Here is a 23,429-nt window from a genome sequence, read left to right as displayed (position 1 = left end):
CTGCTTAAAAGCATACTTGGTTTTCTTTGGAGGACTTCACACTTTCACACTTGCTCTGGGGGCAGCAGTAAGGCAGCTATTAATGTTTCCTAAACCCTGTTAAATACTGAAGTCCTCCTGAAGGTGGAAATTACTTGAGCTGTTAACTTTGCAACTTTGGTTTGAGGGATGCATGCCGTATCCCTAAGACAGACTTCTATGACTTTTCCCTTCACATCATAGGACAAGGAATTAAAAATAGAAGAGCAGGACCCACAAATATGGAAAGAAGCACATCCTCTACCTAGACCAAAATTAACATGGAGGGCAATGAGAGGTAGCCACTCATCTTCCTATCACTGTGGCTTGGTGATTCAATTCATGGCCCCAGGCAACTTAATTTTGATTTTTCCGGTCTGGGTCTCACGAATGCAGACAGCAGCAGCCACTGGCAATGCCAGTGAAGTAAACTTACGACACACTCTAGGGGACCTCCAGTCTACAGCAACTCCATGCTGGCAGCACTGATGCGCATATGCAGATACACTTGTACAGAAACACTCGCAGTCACCTCCTTGGTTACAACCACATGTATCTGTCAAGCAGTTTGAGTAAAACCAGGTGACGTCAATCTGGAAACGTAAATATCGCTTATCAAAAATATTCATATAGATACTGCCAACAATCAACTCAATACAAAGCCATGAATCTTTCAAAATTTAATCTATAAGGCTTCAAAGTATTAAATATTTTAATTTCAATGTTTCCTGAAACACAAGAAAACCAGTTTATTAGAACACATCATAAAATCTTGTACAGTACTTAGTAACATAATTAAATCAATGACCCATTAAAAAATAGGCATGCTAACATGTTGATGTGAGCTTGTGTTTTGTATGGTTTTCTAATATTTAAATCACAATAATCTACAAAAAATCCTATGGAATACGACAAACTCTCTCTAAATTGATCACACATCAATAATTCTAAGAAGTGTTAAGAAAGTTAGATATACAGAAAATGTAAGAAATAATAAAGTAGAAGCGAAACTATTCATGTGAGAGTGGTTCATTCTCTTCATATTATTAAACCATTTCAAAAGCAAATTTGTGATGTATCCCTTAAATTATTTTGAAGTCTTAAATGACAAAATATCAAGGAAAACTGTCAGTGCAAATATGCATGGATTTACATGGATTACATTTTACATGGATTTACACGTGAGTAATACTTACACACTTATGAGGAACTTAGTTGCCAGCTATGTTATACAGTGGAATAAGCCGACATTACATTAATACAACTTTAACATTAGCTTCCCCTTTCTTCCAAAATAACATACAAACCGACCCTGCAAGGTTCCTGGTTGACTTCCATACTTTCTCCCTAGGAACCATTCTGACACCTAGACTCCTGAAGCTATGCACACAGTCTCAATACCTGAACATCTTGGCATTTGTAATTTTCCATATGAGACCTGGCACTGGAAATCAGTCTCCCCTCATTCTCCAACTTGAAACTGAGCCTATTGACTATCAGAACATGTTGTATGGCTCATTTCCTTAGGAGGCTGCCTGAGAGAGATGTGTGCATTTCTTTTCAGGAATGAGTTCTTCACATCTGATACTGTCTAGAAGAAATCGACCATTTATTATGCCTGAAAAATGTGCGTGCCATGTAATACATCTGAGCAAATTAAGGCAGGTGGTTATGCTCACACAAATAGTGCTTGCAATGAACAAAAAGATAACACAAATTTGGTTTAATTTTGTCTGCATTAATTACAAAGGTAATAGGAGTACCCATGCTGTAGAATGTTAAATTGGTGCCAAAGCAGCTTACTGCCTAGGTCAGCTAAGTGTAGACAGTCTTTAAAATGTGAATGTTTAACTGGACCTGTTATAAAATCACAATAGGCAGGAGTTAGACTTGCTTCATGGTCTCTTCTGCTACAGCAGTCAAAATTGTTACATTATGGAGGACAAGACGAAGATTTAAAGTGACGCAAGTTGAACAGTAAAGTTTCTCTCCAGTGATATGTTCACTTTCATGTCTTTCTATACGTGACCACAACTTACCACTGGATGGCAAGCTTCAAATGCTTCACTTAACAGTATTCCACATTCCTTCTTGGCAAATGGCTCTCTGAGGGGATTCAAACTGCACGGATTTCGAATGTCAGAGCTGTCAACACACTTAATCAGAAAGCAAAGTCAAGGTGAGAAACTTGTTTCATAACCACTTTGTGTTTAAACTTGAAAACAGTTTTGTTTATCTTTGTTTGTGATTTGATTTTTTTTAGACATGTAAGACATAAAACAAATGCATCATTTATGAAACTAAAGCCAGACTAAGATACAGAATTAAAAGGAGATTATAATTTGCAGAAAAGGAAAATTACACAATCTGAAGAAATGTTCCATTTGTCTGAAACCAGCAGAAAACCACATATGCACATATAGCTCCAGACAGAGCTGCCATGCAGTCCCAATCTGCAGTCCTTGTACCTGAATACTGTAGCTTACATAAATAACAAAGTTCACTCGGAAGACATACATTAAAAGTGACAGAAATCTGATTTTTTTGCTCTAACTACTAGGAAGGAAGATTTCTCTGAACACCACTAGACACATGACATTTAAAAAGTTCAATTTTTAACTTTACAGCATATGGAAAGAATATTTTTTCTTTCCATTGCTATGGTTTCATAGTTAAATATTTCCCAGCTATGCAAGATCAGCTAAACTGACAACACAGTCTAAAGTGAACTCACAGCTCTTCCAATACATAAAAAATAACTACTTTACTGGTTAAGTATCTTTAATAACACTTGTAGATTTATAATATTGTACAGCATTTTTCTCCACACTATAGCTCTGTATAGAAAAAAAGGTGATTATTTTCTTTTCCTTAATGGATTACCACATTTGCAAGAACCACTGATATTTCCATTTGCATTCCCATCTGGTTGATACTTCCAGGAATTAAATTCTGATTTCATTCTAGATAATTATATGAAGTAGCAGCCAAAAATCTACCAGCAAACACTTTCTTTTTACTATGTACCTCTACAGCTGTCCAGCTGTTTCCAAACTCTTGTGAGTTTGTTAATTCAAAATTATCTGGAGTCCTCAATTCATTTACTGTCTTCAAATCAAAATTTCCACATAATCCAGTCAATTTACCCTGTGAAAAAAGACATATATTTATATATATCTACCTAAATATAAACAGACTTTCACATGACACAAAACACTACCAGCCAAGACCGTTTCCAAAACTCGCTTCTTAAGTTACTGTCTTCAGTTGCTTAATTATAAATTTGTCAGGATTTTATCCTTTTCAGCTAAATTTAAGCCAAAACAGTTCAGCTCTTTGTGAAAATTAAGCTATGGGAAATATTTTATTTTGCCAACAACAATATTATTTTCTTTCAAATGAAGTATCTCCAAAGCCTTTGGGAAGGAAGCTGGTCTGTTGTTCAGAGGAGTCACTTGTTTGCTTGGTATGTGCATTTCTATCCATTAGCAAAATAACACCTGCTTCAGTCATATAAGGAGTGAGTACTGAGGAGAATATTGCCTCAAAGACTTGCTTCTGTCATTACAGAAGTCAGACAGTAAACAGTGACCGGGAAAAAAAAAAAAAAAAAGAAACGAAAACGAATATTTTAATTTGCAAGGAAGTTAAATGCTTCTTTCCTTGACTCTGCCCTGGAGTTCCTGCATGATTTCTCAAACACCGTCTATTCTCTGAATGATGATAACGTGTCTTTTTTAGTAAGACTTACATAAATACCTCAAATAAATGGCAATAAGAGCATTGACTTCCACTTACCTGCCACCGATGACCCATCTGTACATGAACTGTTGTTCTCTGATCCCAAAGGATGGTAACGTGCTCATCAGGAAAATGAACAACAGTGAAAAATCCAGCTTTCCACAACTGTATTTTTTTCCAATCATCTATGTAACTAGATAAGCTCTGTTCAAAATAAAACAAAGCAGCTTATAACGTAAGTGATGTCTTCACAAAATGTTCACCTGACAGGAAATGAAACACCCAAATAAAATGAAGGACACAGTTCTCAAATAGATGTCCAAAATCTGACAGAAGGCCACACAGGAATAAACGCTTAAACAAAAGTGGTCTGAATTTTGATTGTGAACTGTGTTCTATTACAAAAGTTGATTTTATATCAAATTTACAGGATGGGTAACAGCAACTGGAGTGAAGATTAAAATGTTAATGGTGCATCTGGGAGGTAAAAAAAAGTCTTAAGGTTACTGGTTATGATTTTCACTCAGTTATACATCATCTCATTCGAAAGGTCTTAGCCACATGCTTTTTTTGAATGTGGATAGGTATAAAGATGCATGGAGCATCTTCTTGAAATAAGGAATTGTCTAAATATGTCCAGAGATTGACATCTTATTTACATAAAGCATTATTCTCTCCATACAACAGCAATCAGATTCCAAAATATTTGTAGCATGGACTAAGATGTCTGGTTTAATTATACAATACCTCACACAGAGTGATGTGACTTCCTTTGTACAATAGTCTATAAACCATAAATAGTACTATTTACTCTAGAATTACTAAAAATACTAAATACAGCAATAGAGTTCGCTGTTTGGCCAAGATAAAAATGAAAATCACGTTGTGGAGTATATACCAGGGACTGCAGTTTATTTTTTACAACTGTGTAGGAATATTCCTCCTATACATTCCAGACCAGACTAAACTCTTCTCCTAAGAACATAAATAGGAACTAAGTCTAAACAAAAGAATTATGATCATCTCATCTAACATTTTTGTGAAATATAGGCAAGATTTTTTTTCAGGTTTCCACTGACCAATCCAGCTGCGACCAGCATTCATTGTAAAGATATTTATACCTCTGCAACTTAAGTGGCACAGTAAGCTTTGCTAACAAAAGGAAAAACACCCAGAAAAGTACATATGCTACCTTTTGATCAGCATTAGAGACTGAAACTTACTGGATTTCCAGTTTCATCATCAAATATTAAAAAAGATTTTCCAACATTAATGAAAATGTTTTTTCTGCAAATGACTCCAGTATTAAAGCAGTTAATATTCTCTATAATAACAGAAAAAGTGGTTGAAGAAGTACCCTAAAAAAAAAAAAAAGATGGAACAGTCTAATTATATTAATATAAATATGTATATTGTTACACAGTTCAATTAGCAGAAAACTCAGTATATAATTATTGCATTATATATGATTCAAAGCTTAAAAAACAGTATGTAGGGCTCAATAAAATGTACAGATTGGAAGTAAGTAGAAGGGTAGTTTTTAACAGGTAGTTTTTAAATCCAGTTTTGCAGAAGCTTTACAAAAAAGTCTCACCTTCACCAGGTAAACCTTGCAAGTTCCAACGAAGTCAAAAGTTAGTCCATCAAATGTTCTGTAATGCCGATCCCCATATGCAGTACACATCGATGGGCAAGGATGGAAGGAGCATTGAAATGATCCATGCTGGCAAACACTGAAAAATGTACGACCAATAATGGTAATATCAACTGTAACCACAGACAAATGCTTACAATTATTGCACTGAAAAGAAAAAACCAAAAGCCATGCAAGAATGATGACTGTGGACAGAAGCATTTTCAAATGTTAACTAAAAGCAGCATATATAAATTGATTCTCTGGAAGAAAAAATGTTGAACGTATTGAACTCATACAGCCTGTGTTTCTTCCTGTTAGAATTCATAGGTTCTAAAATATTCAGACACCGAAAGGGCATTGCTTTTGTTGAAACAACAAAATAAAATGCCACAATTTATTCTCTAGTAACTCACAACAATAATGTGCCACAAGGCTAAATCTTGCTTTTTCAGCTTCTCACAGAACATTTGTTTCTATATAAGCTGAATCTTAGAATCAACAAGCAATGTGTCCTGCTACTACAGTCTTGATTCACTCTCTGCTTGAATGAGAATTTCACTGAACTACAAAGGAAAAATTTCAGTAGCGCTGTTTTGGTGCCTTAAAAGTACTGCGGTTTGGGTTGTTGGGCTTTTTTTCTTCTTTTTCAGATGCCTAGGTATTATAATCCCCAAACCCCAGCCTAATAGTTTTGATGCTTTTAGAATAGTTCAAGTTCTGTCTACGGCCACCTTAAGCATCAAAATGCTTTTGTCACACATACACTAAGCGACTGTCCAGACCTTCCTAAATTACCTTTCCTTTGTAACTGCCCAACAGCAAAGCTTTGTAGCACTAGATATTATGTCTCTTTCTGCATCACCCTCTTACAATCTAAAAAACATCTTTGGAAATGACATAAGATTTATAAATAATTTCTAGAATTTCATTTCCTGTATCCAAAAGTCATTTTTAAAATGTTATTTTTGTTTCTAAATCACCTGCACACTTAAACTTCCCTCAATAAAAACAGCAGAGCTGGTGTGCTGGTATAGCTTCACTGCAGGTATATTTTATAAATACAGGTTAAACTAAATACAGTATGTGATACAATTTTGGCACATATCTACGTTTATTTTCAAAAATATTGAATTCTGAATTTCCTGATTAAATGAATGCCTCACATTTTACAAGTGAAGTATTAATCTGGCTTACAGGAATATTTTATAAATCACTAACGTTTGGCATCTCATATACTGAAGCACCAAGCAATATTAAGTTTTTTGTCAGTATGACTTTTCCTTTTCTGTTCACATTTCTATCATGTGACAGAGTCAGAACACCACAGTTTGTGAAAAAAGCAGCAATTATCTAGAATATCTAGGCAGCTCCAATGTTTCCTTCTGTTGCCTTATTGTGTAACTTACAGGAACCTGCAGTCATTTTCCATATTTTCCAAGACTCCCCTTATCCCATCACTGACTTGGCCAACTGTTAGTGTTTTGTATAACTACATATATAAATACACTAAGCACATGGCTAAAATAAGTTCAAAGTACAACATGTGAGAAGTGTTTGCTGTACCAAAGCACAAGCAGATGGCAGTAGGACTTGCCCAGCTAACTCCAGTCACCTCAGAGCGGTACCTAAGGCAGAAACCTAATCAAGTTGATGGAGAGAGAGGTAAACAGAAGAAATTATATTTGAACTGAAAGAATAAGGGCTTCTTCTCATGCCCTCTGTGAGACATTAGGTTTTAGTTTTACTCTTGGCCTATTCAAGTTGTCCTCCACATCAAGGCTCATGCAGAAACATTTCCTAACATGTAAAGAGCAGGGAGATCCTTTGCATACTTTCTCAGGAGTCTTAGCACATTTACAGCCAGAAGGAAGGGCTTGAGAGGCACACAATGTCTTCAAAGTCCTCTGCACCCATCTCGTTTCATACTAAGTAAACTAACATTCAGTTACAGAATCTATATCAGGGCTGTCAAACTCATTTTCATGAGCAGACACATCAGCCTCATGGTTGCATTGAGTTACAGAACCTAGATCAGGGTCGTCAAACTCATTTTCATGAGCAGACACATCAGCCTCATGGTTGCATTCAGTTACAGAACCTAGATCAGGGTCGTCAAACTCATTTTCATGAGCAGACACATCAGCCTCATGGTTGCATTCAGTTACAGAACCTAGATCAGGGTCATCAAACTCATTTTCATGAGCAGACACATCAGCCTCACGGTTGCCTTCAAAGGGTTGAATGTAATTTTAGGACTGTACAAATGCAGGAGTAGCTACATTTCTGTGGCCCCCAGTAAGAATGAGTTTGACATCCCTAATCTGGAGAGTCCTGGCTGGAAAAGTAGAGCTACTAGCATCTTCCAAACTTCAACTAGCTTTTTAAAAAAGTATTTCCAAGCACTATTTAAGAACACCAAAGACCCAATTCAGCAGTTCACAGAGACTAACCAGCATTTGCTCCATGGTCTCAACACATGATGGCAAACCAGCAGAGCTAACTACACCACTCAACTTACCTTCCTCACCACAGTGCCAAAATGCTGCTCTGATACCTTCAGTTACTGTTATAACCTTTTGTATTTAATCTTGCCAGCACATGATAACAGTTTCAGGCAGTTGCACTGAAAACCAAACTTGGGAAACCCAGAACCCCAGTACAGTCAGAACCCAGAGCTCGGGTTGAAAGTTCCTGGCAGTCCACTGGTATTTTTGCCAATTAAAGAAATTATTTGCCATTTTACTGTTCAACAGACAAGGCAGATTAATAGTCATGTTGTTAATACATCAGGCATTAATAGGATATTTAGTATCAATGCACACTATTTCTGTGCACTAAGTATCACTATAGTTATTATAATAACTGCTGTGAGTGCCTAAGTGGGTTTGTTTGCACAGAAGCATTCTCATGCTTTGTATGAGCAAAATTACACATTTTCCTGAACATATCAAATATACCCCTACATACACACATCACAGTCTCAAAGGCTGTCAACACTTTGTATAAAGCAGAGCTTGTTGCAGACTTCCCATCTTTCAGTGGACAACTGATTGCCAAAAAGCCATTATCACTTAATCTGTCTTCATTTCTGGACATGGAAGACTAGAAAAGCCATGACAATCTTAAGTATTTGTACATCAATTAATGGGCCTGGCCTCAGGAAAAAAAAAAAAAAAAAAGCCTAAATATTCAGTGTCTTTCTGCCTGTACTGCTGCTGCCGTTGGTGAAGTCTCGTACAGATTAAATGGGATATAACAGTTCTTTCTGATGCAAGCAATCCCACACCAGGTCCAATTGGAGAGGCCTTTGGAAATGAAGGGGTGAATAACCCGGGTCGCTTTACCTGCCTGCCCACTGGAGATGGCTTGTAAGTCGCTTCACCAGTCGACCAAAGGGCTACAAATATCTTCTAGAGCAGATAGTGAGGACCTGACGAGAGGCAGAGGTAGGCAGTCAGCACGAGGCTGGAGGGGGCAACGACATCCAGACAAGGCAGTGACTAGTGCTGACCAGACCAGCCTTCGCCGTACCAGGCTGTCCTGAGCTGTGCAGGCCAGGAGCAGTAGTTTACCAGGTGACGCCAGTTAAATGCTCCTGGTAAGCTAAAAGAAGGGGACAAAAGGAAGGAACTGCTCTGCTGAGAAGCTGGAGGCTACACCACTACCACAGTGTCTTGATACTTGACAATACGGCTGATTTTTCCGAGGCTCTGGTAAGACCAACAGTGCTGCTCAGTGCCAGCTTGCAACATCCAACAGTGGTCAGAGAAGAACACAGGCAGGGATCATCGTGAAACAAACGTGTACTTTCACATCTTAGCTCTTGTGAAGCTCATGGAAATAGTAGTCTACCATGTTCTACTGAGAGTGCCCAAGGAAATTTTGCAGAGTAACATAGCTATGGGGTATGTGCTGCATTTACAACACTGGATAGTAAAAGGAATATGTTTCTCCGTGTATTTGAGTGATCCTATCAACTCTTGTCTATTGGAACACTTCCTTTAAAAGCAAACTGATTCATCAGTTATCCACACAGGCAAACTTAACAACCAATTCATCTGTTACTAAGCTCAGTATATGATGTTGCTCAGTACTCTCCTTAATTTATCATTGGCATAAACTTAAGGCCACAGGGTTATGTTTTGAGTCATCAGACTGCCCAGATTCAATGCTAAATGGGAAAATGAATAAGAAGGAAGCTTTAATATATGCCACTCAGGTCTAATGTTAGAAGGATTTTACCTGCACTTTAGGAACACTGGTCAAGGAATGTTAATCTAGATTACCTTGACTAAAAAAATATTTTTCTAAATCAAGCTCTGAAAAAAAATAATCCCAAATTGCTGTTATTTTGTTAGGTAAAAGCCCCTTGAAACAACAAACCCTAAAAAAAAGAAAGTCATTCTGATAGCTCTTTAAACAAATGCAAATACAAAATTAGGGTAAATAATGTACCAGAATCTGGTGTGAAATTTATGATTAAGAAACATGAAGGAACAAATCAATCCACAAATGAACAACTAAAATTAAATAATCACCTAAATAGATCTCTGCTTACCATGTATGACAGGAAGAAATTACTTTGTCACCCGGAAAATACTCCTTTCCTTTCCACAAACATGGACATTCATCTGCATCCAAGCACACATCCCCATGTTTAACAAGACTACCAAAAAAAGGAAAAAAAAAAAAAAACATTCAGCAGAAGTCCACCTGGTATCTAGATACAAAAATATTTTCCTATACTTCTAGATTATTAGCATTATTATTATTATTGAAAAGAAAACATTTTAAATCTTCTGAAATCAAAAAGGCACAATTTCATCAAAAATTATATGAACAATTCTGTATTTTCCTCACTAAAGTTAAAATATTCAGGTACCTGTGAAAGTGCTAGCAGTTGGGGCACTAGCCCTTCAACCACCAGCCTTGTGAAGACTTATTTATTAACATACTAATTTTAAGGCCAAGGAAAGTAATATTTTCCAGAACTCTAAATTTCACCAAATTTGTTGCAACTCCTAACTAGCTTACATTTAACTAAAGTCAAGAGATCTTCCATGAGATTAAAATCAAAGAAATCAATGGCTTATTTATTCTAAGAGTTTTAAAATCAGAATTTCTTCTCATTCCCTCTTTTTTTGTATCCTCATCTAAAGAGGTTTCATTTGCTGCACAGTTTTCCTATAGCTGTAATTACACCTCTGGCTCTGTGAACAATTTAATCAATATCAAAAGAGCCATCTCAGTTGCACAAAATTGAGTACATATTTCTGTACAACTGGTATCTTCATGTAAGCAATCACAAATATACTTACCTTTACTAGCAGAAATATCCTCACAGCCTTCAAAGGAGTTTTTCATGATAACAGATAGCCATATGCATAGCTATTTACAGTTCAAGACTAATATTATACATTTGTGTAATATTATAAATTCATGTAAGTTGTAATCATGGCTCTTAGAGTAACAGATGAAAACTGAAGATTTAAAAAAAAACTCTGAAAAAGATTCCATGAACGGAGAAACAATAGATGAATTCTTGCCTGGTAAGACTAAATAAAGCAACCAATCTGAATTTTAAAATAAATATTTGTGACTTTAATAATATCCAGAAAAACTGAAATAGAAGAGATAAAGAGATATTTCAAACAGATTCTACGAACAAATCTCATTAAATACACCATATTGAATTATTTTATTTAAAAAGCTATCTTTTCACTGAGCCCAAGAAAGCTGTATTTATTAGAAAGGCTGATTCATTTAAAAAAAACCTGTAGTGCTATTGGATAGGCAAACAGGTATCAGTAGAGGACCTGAAGGTCCAATAACAGATAGAAGAGCACCTTCAATTACAAATCAATCTGTCAAACAAAAATTGTGAAATGTAAACTCCTGATAAGCTACAGCAGCCTTTCACTCTAACTACTGTAGCTCAAACTTGTTCTGTGCTCTCTATCTGTTCCTATACAAAATCCGATTTGATACAACATAGGAAGCTGGAGCAACAAACATGCTAATTACACAGTAAAATAATTTCTTACAGCCACCATACATTCTGCAAACATCCTTGTTTCTAAATGTTATTTTTTGAAATATATTTGTATTGGGAAATAAACAGTTTCTTAAAATGGTCCTGTTGGGCTGATTATCTTTTGTCTTTTACAAGGAAAGTTTGTTTAGAATTGAAGTACCTCCCTGTAGTAATACACATTTTATACAGGTTTTCCTGTGTTCCTGATAGTTTCCTGAAGAAAACAGATTTAGCGTTTCTGATGTTTAGCACTGTAATTTGGGCAGGGCCCTGCGCTATGGACAGGAGATCACAGATGTGAGGCATATTCATGACAAACAAGCTGACAGCACTGTTTTGTTTTCCTGTATCCAAAAGGAAAGATTTCATCATTGCATGTACCACAGAACACTTTATTTACTCACAACAATTAATTAAAAACTTGTGCATTAAGACTTAAGACTTTTCAGTGTGTCATTTATCAGATGAAATTTTACTACTCTGTAGCTGTTCTTTCATTTCATTAAGCTGGAAAACTGTAATTTTCCCTCAGGATATGTGAAGTATTCTTTGTACTTATTTCAAGTATTGTGTCACCTGAAGACAATCGGCTGTGAGACTGAAATTCCCACTGGTTTAAAGCTGCCCAAAACTGAACAGGGCACATTCAGAAACAAAGAGCATCACACTGACAAGGTAACACTAAATGCAGTTTTCGCCTCATGTTATTACCCTGGCTAAAACAAGTGATAACAGCTTTCTCTCTTGTAAAGCCAAGCACATGGATAGATTTCAATGATCTAAGAATTCATCACAAGTACCCTACAGAGAGGCCTCACGCAGTTCCCCTTTGAAGTACCAGACATTTTTGTTGATGTCTGTACTGTCCAACCTACAATGATCTGTGAAGACACAATGAGAGCTCTCACACTTCACCATGCTCAACATTCAGTTTCATTACTATTTCATCGTTGTCTATAGCTCTGTTCACTCACACACAAATATATAAATTGTCTTGGTAAAGATATCATTAGAAGCAACATGTCTCTCATGAGTAAACAAACACTTAATTGCTCCTGCAAAACCCATAAATCCAGACCAGAACACTAGAAAATAACCCTCTCACAGCCTCCACTGGAGCAGTTTACAACAGGTTGTATATTGCATGGCTTTTTCTCTCCACTGGGCAACAGGCTACCGCCAAGTGATTTATGCAGCCACAAACACTTTTGCCCCAAACATCACATCTGCTGAGGGTTTCACAAATCCCACAAAGGTCCATAATAGAGTTTAAGGGAGGTAAAAAGAATGAAATAAGCAGCAGCTAACATTTCTAACACTAGAATTCCACCCATGACTTCCCTAACCAGAAAACAGGATAGACCAATCTTTCAAAGACAGCAGACATCGATGACATTTCTGTAGCACCTAATGGCTTCACTGTTCAGCCATGCAGGGTTACTGTATTGCTGCTGACAGCTTCCTTAGTTGATTGGGGAGCTTTTCACAGTCCACCTCTTCCTTCCCCCCTCAGCCCCTAGCTTATTACAAAAAAATATTAAGTAATTTTCCAGAATGCCTGAAGTGTCTTGAGTATCCTTGCTGCATCCTTCTGTGTAACAACTGATTTTGATGCCTCAAATGGGATACAGTCAGTCTCCTGCACTCCTGTAGTTTTACCCTGTATTGGGAAAACCCCTCTGTATTCAGCTCTACCTACTGGTGCTAAGCAGAGCGGGCCCTAAAAAAGGAAAATTCACAGAAACAGTAGTAGCAGCTTAAACACTAAGCAAAAATAAGAGCAAGGAGTAGAATGACAGGGATTCATCTAGATTTCCATATTCTGCAACCTTTTCCACAGAGGATTCTGAAAATTTGGCTTATCCATTGCCTCCTCTGAAGTCACCTTGAGCAAAACGAAGCTCCTGCTTCCACACATCTTCTACTGATTGATGTGGACAGAAGAGGGAGAAATCATCTCACAAGTCTAGTACTCAGAGCAGCATAAAACCTGGTTATAGCTTTTGCTGCAACGTCAGAGCAAAGCAAGCGAGGGACTCTGTCTTGACATCTCTCATTTTAAGGAGAAAAATACTACGGGAATTAAGCAAAATGACTGAAAGAATAAAAATAAGAACACTCTTACTAGTACCTTTTTTCCCCCTATAGATGTTTTATTTTTGTAGTTTGTGATGCGTGGAAGGAAAAAAAGATGAGGGCAGGGAGTGAGGACCATCAGAAAAAAAGAGGGCTAGAAGAGAGGTCTCCCCCAGCCCTGCATCAGGGCTCTAAGATGAGGATCACCCCAAAGAGCACAAGCAATACATGCTGCACCCTCACAAGCAGCACACATCCTGAGGCAAGAGCGAGGGGAAGAAGGTCCGAGGTTTATACTTGGTCCCAGCCTGTTTCACAAACAAGAGGTGCCCAGACTGTAACTGTGTTGGTGCAATGTTTGATACCTTTCTGTGTCATCTCAGCTGTACTTCATATCTACCAATGTTACTTCAGGGCTAGTACTCAATTTTTTCAAAGTCCAAATATTTTTAATTAAGCGCACTAGATTTAAACCTCTCTCTACATGTCCTCAAATAGTACCATGTTCTTCAAGAACACTGTGGTCACAATTCAGTACTAAAAAATACATAAGGCAGGACTCAATGGGAAGGTGAGAATTGCCATTTGTGACTATCCAAGAGTGGCTGTTTCTGGTCTATCATCGCTGGCTCTTTTGAAAACTGCACCTTTATTTTTTATTAATTATACTTTTGAGTAATTAATGTGTATTTGCAGATATATGTCAAAGTATAGTCCCAGTCTCTTTTTTTAATGAGAAGAATTTCAGAAAGTAACTCCAAATGTAACAGAAGTCTTTCTCTCAAACCAAATGACAGAAAATTCAATGATTCTCTTATTTTAAAAAAGTGGCAAAGCAGAAGGCAATATAAAAAGGTGCTTGAGGGTCTGAATGATACTGGTGAAGTTCTACTGCAAATTGAATGCAAGTACCAAAAAAAAAAAAGAAAAAAAAAAGAGAGATTGTTTGCAGCTACTGTAAACTAGATAGTAGGAGAGCAAGAGGGTTTTGGAAGTATTGCAAGAGTAATTAACAAGCACTAAAATCTACCAACGAGAGCAGCAAGTTTGCAGAGCAGAAGAGGATGGAAAATCACCAGGTTGTCTTGTTATGGCACTGCAATGGAGGTACTTTTACTCTTTGGAAAAGAACTCTAACTCAATATCTTTCACATACTATAATTCTATAGCCATCAGAAATAGAAATCAGCATAAAACCCAGCGTGGATAAATATGACTTCCTGAGGCTTACAAACACAGGAACGTGTCCTTATTTACTGGAAAAATATTAAATCTTCCTGAGAGACCTCTCCAAAACTCCGCCTAAACCAGAAAAAATTAAAAATACTTAGTATGCTACCAGCAGCAGAGTCATCCCTAAAAGTGTGAACAGAACACTCCTTTTATTTTAATGCTCATAATAATAAATTCTGAGCTTTACTACTTAAATTGAGGAGCAGGGGGTCTTTTGGAAAACGACACTGAACACATACCAAAAGGACAGGACTCCAAATACATCTAAGGCAGGGTGTCAAACTCATTTTCACTGAGGGTCACATCAGCCTCACGGTTGTCTTCAAAGGGCCGAATGTAATTTCAGGACTGTATAAATGTAACTACTCCTACATACGGTCCTTTGAAGGCAACCGTGAGGCTGATGTGGTCCCCGGTGAAAATGAGTTTGACACCCCTGATCTAAGGAGACACATTTTAAGACATGACACAGTCACAGTATCTGATAAAAATCAGTTTTCTAAAAGTAATTGAAACTGAATTGCCTTCTTCCCTCATTATTAGATTTGTTTGTCCATAGATGCATTTATAAGATAACAAAATTGTTTTCGTTGTGCAAATTAGAAAGTGATGAATGTTCTTTTTTTCAGGAAAGCCTCTGAAGAATGTGTTTAAGCTCCTTACAAGTTATTTGATATACCACTTTAGAAATACAGTGATAATTTAGAAATTTTTGGAGGAAAAACCTGGAGGAAAATTTCCTTTCTTAGTACAAAACTTCATTACAACTACAGGATACTAGAGCTTTCAGTTTACTGTCTTTTCATAGCTCTCCCTTTTGATAACAATAAGTGATAGAAATAGACCTAAAAATTCTAATTAGAGTGAACTGGCCCAAACTTACTATAGTCCAGGTTCAGCACAAAGGAGACCATTCTCTGTCATTGATTATAACAGTTGTCTGCAGCGGTGGACTCTTGGCCTACCACACTACAGAACATCATGGCCAGGGGTACATATTCCAACACTAGCATCTAAACTTGGTCTCACAAATGTCTGTGATGTCTTAATGACCATAATACAGTGTGCCGACATTGAGGTGTTTGGAATCTGGAAAAACAATTTGCATAAACTTCGGTACCAAGAAAATTAAAATCCCAGTTAATGTTTTCCGTTCCGTGAAGTGTCAACCACAACCCCAGTCTACAGACATGGCTGTAAAGTTGGTGAAATGAGACCTCAGCTTTTAAGTTTTTTTTCCTGTTTGTTTGGTTGGGTTTTTTCTGTTTGTTTGTTGTTTTTGTTTTTCTGGGGGAGTGGGTTGGGGCAGAGGAATTATTTTTTTCCTCAATTTACATAAGAAAAAAAATTCTCAGTTATTCTAGTTGAAAAGGTGCCTCATACAGTTACAGACAATTACAGAATATAGCGAAGGTGTCCTGGTTTTCTTAAAAACAAGACCAGTTCTCTTTTAGTGATTTTTCTTTCAGCTAAGTTCTTCTAGGTGGCTGTACTTTTCTGAGTTTCAGCCTGCATATTTTTCCTAGGATGCTGTACTCAGTGCTGATAAGAGACCAATGGAATGCTGAAGCAGCTCATATTTAGACTTATTACTATGGTAGCCAAGAAAGATTGGTAAGTTTTCCAATGTTTTGCTGTGAGAGGGGCGTGTTTGAGGAGGGGTGGATGGCACAGGTGACTAGAACTGACCAACTGAGGATCAACTGAGTATCCCATCCCATAATCATCATACCCCCTATATAAGAGGGTGATCAACAGGGTGAAGCTCTCTTCGACCATGGCCGGCATCTAGAGAGGACCCTGTCTGTCTGCCTGTGATCTACAGGCCTCAGGCCCTGCATCCCTGCAACCAGGTTCCGGTTTGCTGTGAAGTCCTGCCCATGACTTCCGGGGGCCTGAGCTGCACCTTCCAGAGCCACCAGCTCCGCACATCCAGCCCCTGCTGCTGGAATAATGCCAACTCCACATTGAGCACTCAAGATTGGTTTTGCGTATTTTGTATATATATTCTCTATTTATTAGTAGCATTAGTAAACCCTTTAAAACCTTCTAACTTGAAATCTAAGTCTCTCTTCCTTCCCTATTATCTTCCCATCATCTTTCTGATAAAAAGGAGAAGGAGTGGTGGGAGGTAAGAGGGTAACGGGAGCATCTGCCACAGTTTACTGCCACTTTGCTTTAAACCTTGACAGAAGGTAAAAAAAGAAAACTTCAATACTGCAATATCATTTTGTATTCTTAGGTTCAAACAAACTCATAGGTCACAAAAATAAATATACAACTTGGAAAAATGGAGAAAACTATTTTAAAGTAGTATGTGTTCTTTCCTTGTTTAGAATTACGATTCCAAATTCTGTGTTCTTGATCATTCGACAGTGATATTGCATTATTTTTAAGAACAGTCTGTTGACACTTCTCCTAAAATACCAAGATGGGTACTGGATCTTGCTGAGCTGTGAGAAGCTAAGTGACCTGGACCTACAGAAAACTGCTGCGAGTGCCCAACTGAGAATTAATTTTTTATTCTCTTGCTCTACTACCATTGAGAAAAAAGGGAAAAAAATTATATCACTGAAACGAGGAGAAAATTACAGCTAGATTTTTAACCATGGTTAGGAAGAAAAGTTTGGTTATGATTTAAATTTCAAACAAAGTTAATCATGACAAAGATTTACTAAAGTTCCTAAATATTGAGAAGCTAGCAGGGACTTCATGATTTAGGTTAACAGTATAGCAATTGGTTTAATTAACACAGCTTATAGAGAGGACAAAACCATAAAAGGGAAAAAAAGTGGAAGATTGAGTAGGTAGGTAACACTATGAGGTAGTAACAGAAGTAGTAGAAATATTTATTGTTTGCATTTGTGGCAATATATATTGTAAGTTACTGACATAACCCTCAAGATTTGTATTTGTTATTCATATGTAGGGGCTGAAGGGCCTCTTGCTATTCATGGCAAGATAGAATTAATGTATACTGCATATGGAAATTATTAAATATTTCCGTTAATGGAAATATGGATTGATAACATGATTTAAAATTAATACTAGTGTATATTATGAAACAATTCAACCGAGTCAGTTCAAATAAAAGCATCTGTCTTCAAAAATGACAGTGCTATTCTTGTGGTGGGTCTTCTTGAATGAGGTGCTTGACAATAAATGGATAAAAAGAACATACAGCAGGTGTAGCCCAATGTTCAGTTTTCTGTTGTAGTAGAGATATTTTAAAAGATGCAGTTAGTTCTGCAGAAAGTTTTTAAAAGCTCACATTTAAGGAAGAAAATTCCTTTAAAAAAAAAAAAACTGTTAATACCTTCTAGATTTTTTCTTTTTTTATTGACATATAATCAGTTTTACAAATTTTAATCTATTCTTCATCATAGTAACATTTTTGTTAGCTATTTCAGAGCCTCAACTAAGATGAGGAAACAAGGACCAGAAACTACCTGCCCCAGCTTTAGCCTATGTCTTATAACCATAAAGATACATTTGTCCTTTCTTTAAACCCCAAAGTGCTACAAGAACCCACTATATTTAAGACTAATCCATCAGAAAAAACAACAAACAAACTAGATGACAGATAACAGATTCAGGGTGTCCAGCTTAGGTGGACTGAACTAATATTGTTCAGTTCGTGAGCCTTAGCAACTCCACTGCTCCATAATGAGGCAGGTCCATTCATATTAGTGTTGTAAGTTCTGTAATTTCTAACATTTTTATATATTAAAAAAATGACCTCTGGTTATTCTGAAGAGCACTCTATTAAGAGAGGGGGAAAATGGCTTTTTAAAAAGCAGGGTATTCTTTATATCCAGTAGAGCCTGTTCTATATAATGGACCATGACACAGACAAGCTTGTAATACTGACACACCCTATCTCTCAAATCAATTAATCAATATTTCAGAAGCATCGTGAGGTAATCCTTTAACAACAAATCCTGTGTTCAATTTTCAGTCTTTTTTCATTTCTGTGTGCCTCTTAGGACAACACACAGGGAACATTCGTAAATCCCTTCCAGGGATCCTTGGCAATGCAGCATGGAGTTTGTTCCTGCAGCCCCAAGGATTACACGAATCCTTCACCACTACTACTGGATCACACAAGAATAATAGGGAAGCTGCTCTAAAATGTTACTGAACTAGGTAAAATAGTTATGTATGCAACATGATTGTGGCCTCTCTGCTGCAGTGCTATGGTTAATAAATTCCAAGACATATATCCATACAAAACAGCACCAAGTAGCCACCAAAATGCCAGCCAACTCTCAACTCTTAGTTTAAAAAAACCTATATACATTGTATACACAGTACAGGTGGCGTTTTTTTATACTGTACACTATATAAAGCCAAATTCAACTCATGCTGTAGTCAAGGGTAAAATCAATGGGGGAAGTGAGAAAAAAAAAGTTTATTCGGGAAAGTGACTGGGGTTTTTTGACAGCAACAATAAGAGCGGATCATAAGGAACAATGAACAGGAGGTGGCTGTTTTGGAAATCATTATCAGTCTGACTGGAGACCACAGAAAACTAGTGGAACTGGACAGGCACAAACCAGCATATCTCCATTTGTGGTAAACGTGTCACACAGTATGCAGAAATATGGGCAGATACTACTGCTTTTTCTCTCTTTGTCTTTTCTCTTCGCTGCTTCTTCAGTCTGATGAAAGTCTGTGTCTTTGTCTCAAATCATGCATATATAGTATAGTTAAAGAGTGAAAAAGTTTCAATCATAGAAAGCCCAAAGCAGAAAGTAAAATTCAAAGATTGAACTTGAAAAATTATTAACTGTGTTGTAAACATAACATTACTTATTTTTCCAAAATGCAGCATAGAAATCCAGGAAATTGCCATTGATACAGTGACAGATTAAAAACCACAAAATCTTAAATATCACTAAATATGTCAGCAAAGCCAGTGGAACAACATAAGGATGTGTGTTCCAGGAGAATCAGCGTTCTACCTCAGTCACATCTAAAACAGAGGGAAAGTATATGATCATAATTTTTTATACTGTAAGAACTGTAACCTGTTGAATGGGAATTATCTCCTTTAAATTTATATATTTAGAGCATTGTTACTGACATCTGAATTAGTCACTGTAGACTAAAAAGGTCAAATGAATCCTCCTCAGAGAAAACTGCTGCTTTTCAATATGATTTACTTGTTTTGTATTTAATATCAATTTTATGCAAGTTCCACTTGAATGTACTCTAAGCACAACAAAGAAGGAATGCTAGAAATAAAGTATTTGAAAGAATATTTCACTCTCCAGACACTAGAAAAATAGACTGAAGAATAAAAATATTGCCCTCTTGAAATCTTAACACCTCTTTCTGCAAATACAATTTCTTTCTATCTCTTTCTGTGTTAAATATCTTTCACGGTACCATTGAAAAATAATCATCCCACTAAACAGATTGGCAAAATCCTTCCTCCTGAAAAAATGTAGCTTGCTATACAGGGTTCTTAACTCTGACATACTCACTTTTCTACACCAAGTTCTTTTTCATTAGTTTACCTATATCAACCAAAACTAATCAAACACACTAAATCAATTTCATCACTGCTTAAATCAGCTTAGCTTACAGCAAATCAATAGAGCTGAACTGATGAAAGATCTTGAGCAGGAACAAAAGCATGAATAAAGGAATGAAATTAATGGTCTCAGGTAAAAAACTGATGTTAAAAAAACTCCATGACTTTTACCCTTATAAAACACACAACATCACTTTAGTTTTATATTTCCCCAGTCAGAACTGATTGCCTAGAAAGGTGATTTTGAAGTTGCACAAACTCTCAATGCATTTGAATCCTGCACTGCTTGAATTATCATGAACATAAGATACTGTTCAAAGGGAACGGTATTTGTTCCAGCTTTCTCTTCCAACAATTTGGTTCTCTTGTGGTCTTACTGTGTTGCTCTGACTCTCATGTGATCAATTTGCAGTACAGATCAGATCACTGGAGTGTGAATTCAGTGACTGACTTAAAACATTAGGGCAACTCAGATCCAGCAGCTTCTATGCAAAAGCAACTACTATTAAAATGACTAATACATTAAGATTTGTTCTCTAAATGAAAAGCCTGAGTAATTAATACATAGCAGAAATCTCTTGTATTTCCAAAAACACAGCTAAAACCACACACCTTCAGGATCATCTTAGTTTTTCTTAAAAAAATCTCAAATAAAAATAAAGTATATATACAGTATAGGGCCACCAGGACCAAATATTTGAAATATACCAGATTGGACTAGCTTGCAAGTGACTCTATAATGGAAAGAACTGAACAGTATTTACAGTAATTCTCAATTTATTTTAAAATAAATACACAACTCTTGGATTACACTTTATATTCTAAATCGTGCAGTTTGTGATCATGGAAGCAAGATGCTGGCATGTTCAATTTCACCTGAAAGCACTGGCAAAACCTAGAAACTTGTTCCCTTGCCTTTTGAGGAACTGTCCCTCAAACACTGCATAAGTACTTCCCTGTCAGCCAGAACCTGGCACTACATATTAAATACATAGAAACAAACAAATACTTTGTCATTTCTGCTTCATCAGTATAAATCAATATTCTGGGTTTACATCTTAGGCTTGTGACACCATTTTCTGGTTCTATCCTAGCATTGAGGATACAGTCATACAAAACAAAAAAGCCTCTCCCCACCCACTGAAAAAAAAAAAAAAAACCAAACAAAAAAAAAACCACCACAAAAAAACCCCATAACCAACCAACAAAAAAGTTTGTGTCAATATCTCTACAGGCAATGCACACCCATAGCAGATGAGAATTAAGTTTGCTGAAGTTATGGTAAATACAGAACTTCTTCGTTTCGTATTTCCATCTCCAGGAAATGATAAAACTCTTGCTTGTAACTATAAAAATGTATTATCAGAGCTTTGGGATCACTGATAGTTGACACTGAGCCTTCCAATGCTAAAAAACATTTCCATTGCTTAAATTCCAGAACACAGTAGAAATGTTCACAATCTCAGTGGTTGTGCACAGCAAAATATTAATAGATCATGTAAACTTTTTATTCTCTGCTGAGCTGCCTGCCATACAGCGCACCTTTGAAGAGTATCAGCCAGGTCCAACTGAATGAGTTTTTGCAATTCTGAAAACGCCTGCCTTCAGTTACTTTCAAAGTCTATCTTAGTACTGCACTTTTTCACCATGGTGCCCTACTGTGAGTTGGACTAATTCCTGGCTCCATTTCATGTGAATAGTTTGGCATTTCATGCTTCTGAACATTAAGGTAAAAACCAGAAGTCTGAGTATCAATCTTTTACCATAATACGTAAAAATGTACACATAAATAAGTTCACAGACTTACAGATGTCAACTGAGCTATTTCAACTCACTTCAACTAAGGATCTGGCTTTTACTCTTCATTTTGAGGAGGCTCTCAAGGCATAACCAGTAATTTTATAGTGACGATACTCAAAAACTTCAACCTCTGTGCTTAAGAGAGTGAATTCCATAAAAACCAACATAATTTAAACACATAATTGCTACTTTTATATTAAAAAAATAAATCTCAGCAATACAGTGCTTGATTTGAAAACACAATAGCAGCTCATCTGCATGTTTTCAGCATAAATACCCAAGACTACAAATATCCTTTTGAGTGAAGGAATACTGAAAATAATGCCTAGGAATGAAGAAATAAGCTTCCCTCAGTGAAGTGTCCAAACAAGAGCTTAGACAGCTGAAAAAAATTATCTAGGTAAACATGATTCTGCTGTAGCACAGGAATTATATCAAATAACTCCAATGCTCTTTCTATATTCCTGTTATTTTGCTTTTATTATTGTGAGCAATTAGATCTTTGGCTCCACCTGCATCTTGCTTTACTATTTCTTACACCTTCAATGGCCCATATCATTGTGTGGTGAGCCTTCACAAATTGGTTTCTCACCCCTCAACACCTCAAATTCTCCAAGTAGAAATGTGGTGTGTCCTCAGCAGAACTAATTACTCAATCACTACTGAAGGCGGTCACCTATGTTTGTGCACCAAAATACGTAAATCTATTTGTACTCACCCTGGTGGGCAAACACAACCTGAAATGCAGGGAATGTGTGCTGAGAAAGTGAGATTTAGCAGCTGGTTCTCACAAGTTCTCTCTCTGCTGAGTTCAGGATCAACTTGTGGATTACTGCAGTTAATATAAATCTGTCCAGCTGGGCAGCCGTGTGCTGGGGAACAACAAACACATTAGTCTTCACATCTGAAATGCTGTATTTCATAAAGGTGTGCAATAGATTCAGAATATATAACACAAAAGTGTAACATCCAATTGCCTGACCTTCCTGAGCGTAGTTAGCTTCATCAAACCCCTATAAATCTCATACAAAATACTGAAATAGATACATTTGTTTAGTAAAGGACATGATTTTCTAAACAGCCAGGTATCAGCCCTCCAAAACACATGCAAACTACTACTAGATAAGTAGAAATAGACAAAGTGGTGGCAGTGTTTTATAGTGGGTTCGGTTGTTGCTGGGTTTTTTGTTTATTTAGAGAGAGGCACTCTGGATAATTGTCCTATCAGTACAACCACCATCTTCAAGTGCATGGGGAACAGATTTCTGCTAAGAGTCAGAGAGTCAGCAATTCTAGAACTGAAACCTCAAATAAAGGTTTCATGGAAGTAAAAGAAGCATTGTAACAGAGTA

The 23,429-nt window shown here is 36.7% G+C and overlaps 1 protein-coding gene and 1 long non-coding RNA gene across 3 annotated transcripts in view; one reads left to right on the top strand and one right to left on the bottom strand.

Annotated features, from left to right (window-relative positions):
• The window catches only part of OTOG (otogelin), a 110,518-nt gene that overhangs the window by 47,338 nt on the left and 39,751 nt on the right, over positions 1-23,429 (bottom strand). Inside the window, exons 23-30 of the mRNA XM_065839410.2 lie at positions 22,796-22,949; positions 9,954-10,061; positions 5,354-5,492; positions 4,983-5,117; positions 3,817-3,963; positions 3,046-3,165; positions 2,058-2,174; positions 455-611 (exon numbers count right to left, since the gene is read on the bottom strand). Of these exons, the coding sequence (XP_065695482.1) occupies positions 455-611; positions 2,058-2,174; positions 3,046-3,165; positions 3,817-3,963; positions 4,983-5,117; positions 5,354-5,492; positions 9,954-10,061; positions 22,796-22,949 (1,077 nt within the window). The remainder of the gene's footprint in view (positions 1-454; positions 612-2,057; positions 2,175-3,045; positions 3,166-3,816; positions 3,964-4,982; positions 5,118-5,353; positions 5,493-9,953; positions 10,062-22,795; positions 22,950-23,429) is intronic.
• The window catches only part of LOC139828086 (uncharacterized), a 40,104-nt gene continuing 18,582 nt past the window's right edge, over positions 1,908-23,429 (top strand). The window contains exons 1-2 of one of the 2 annotated variants that reach the window (XR_011739295.1): positions 1,908-2,197; positions 16,265-16,352. This is a non-coding gene — a long non-coding RNA (uncharacterized lncRNA). The remainder of the gene's footprint in view (positions 2,198-16,264; positions 16,353-23,429) is intronic. The other variant, XR_011739294.1, reaches the window with a different exon arrangement.

This window comes from Patagioenas fasciata, chromosome 5, assembly GCF_037038585.1.
Source record: "Patagioenas fasciata isolate bPatFas1 chromosome 5, bPatFas1.hap1, whole genome shotgun sequence".
Lineage (NCBI taxonomy): Eukaryota > Metazoa > Chordata > Aves > Columbiformes > Columbidae > Patagioenas > Patagioenas fasciata.
This window is presented reverse-complemented; position numbering and strand designations above follow the sequence as displayed.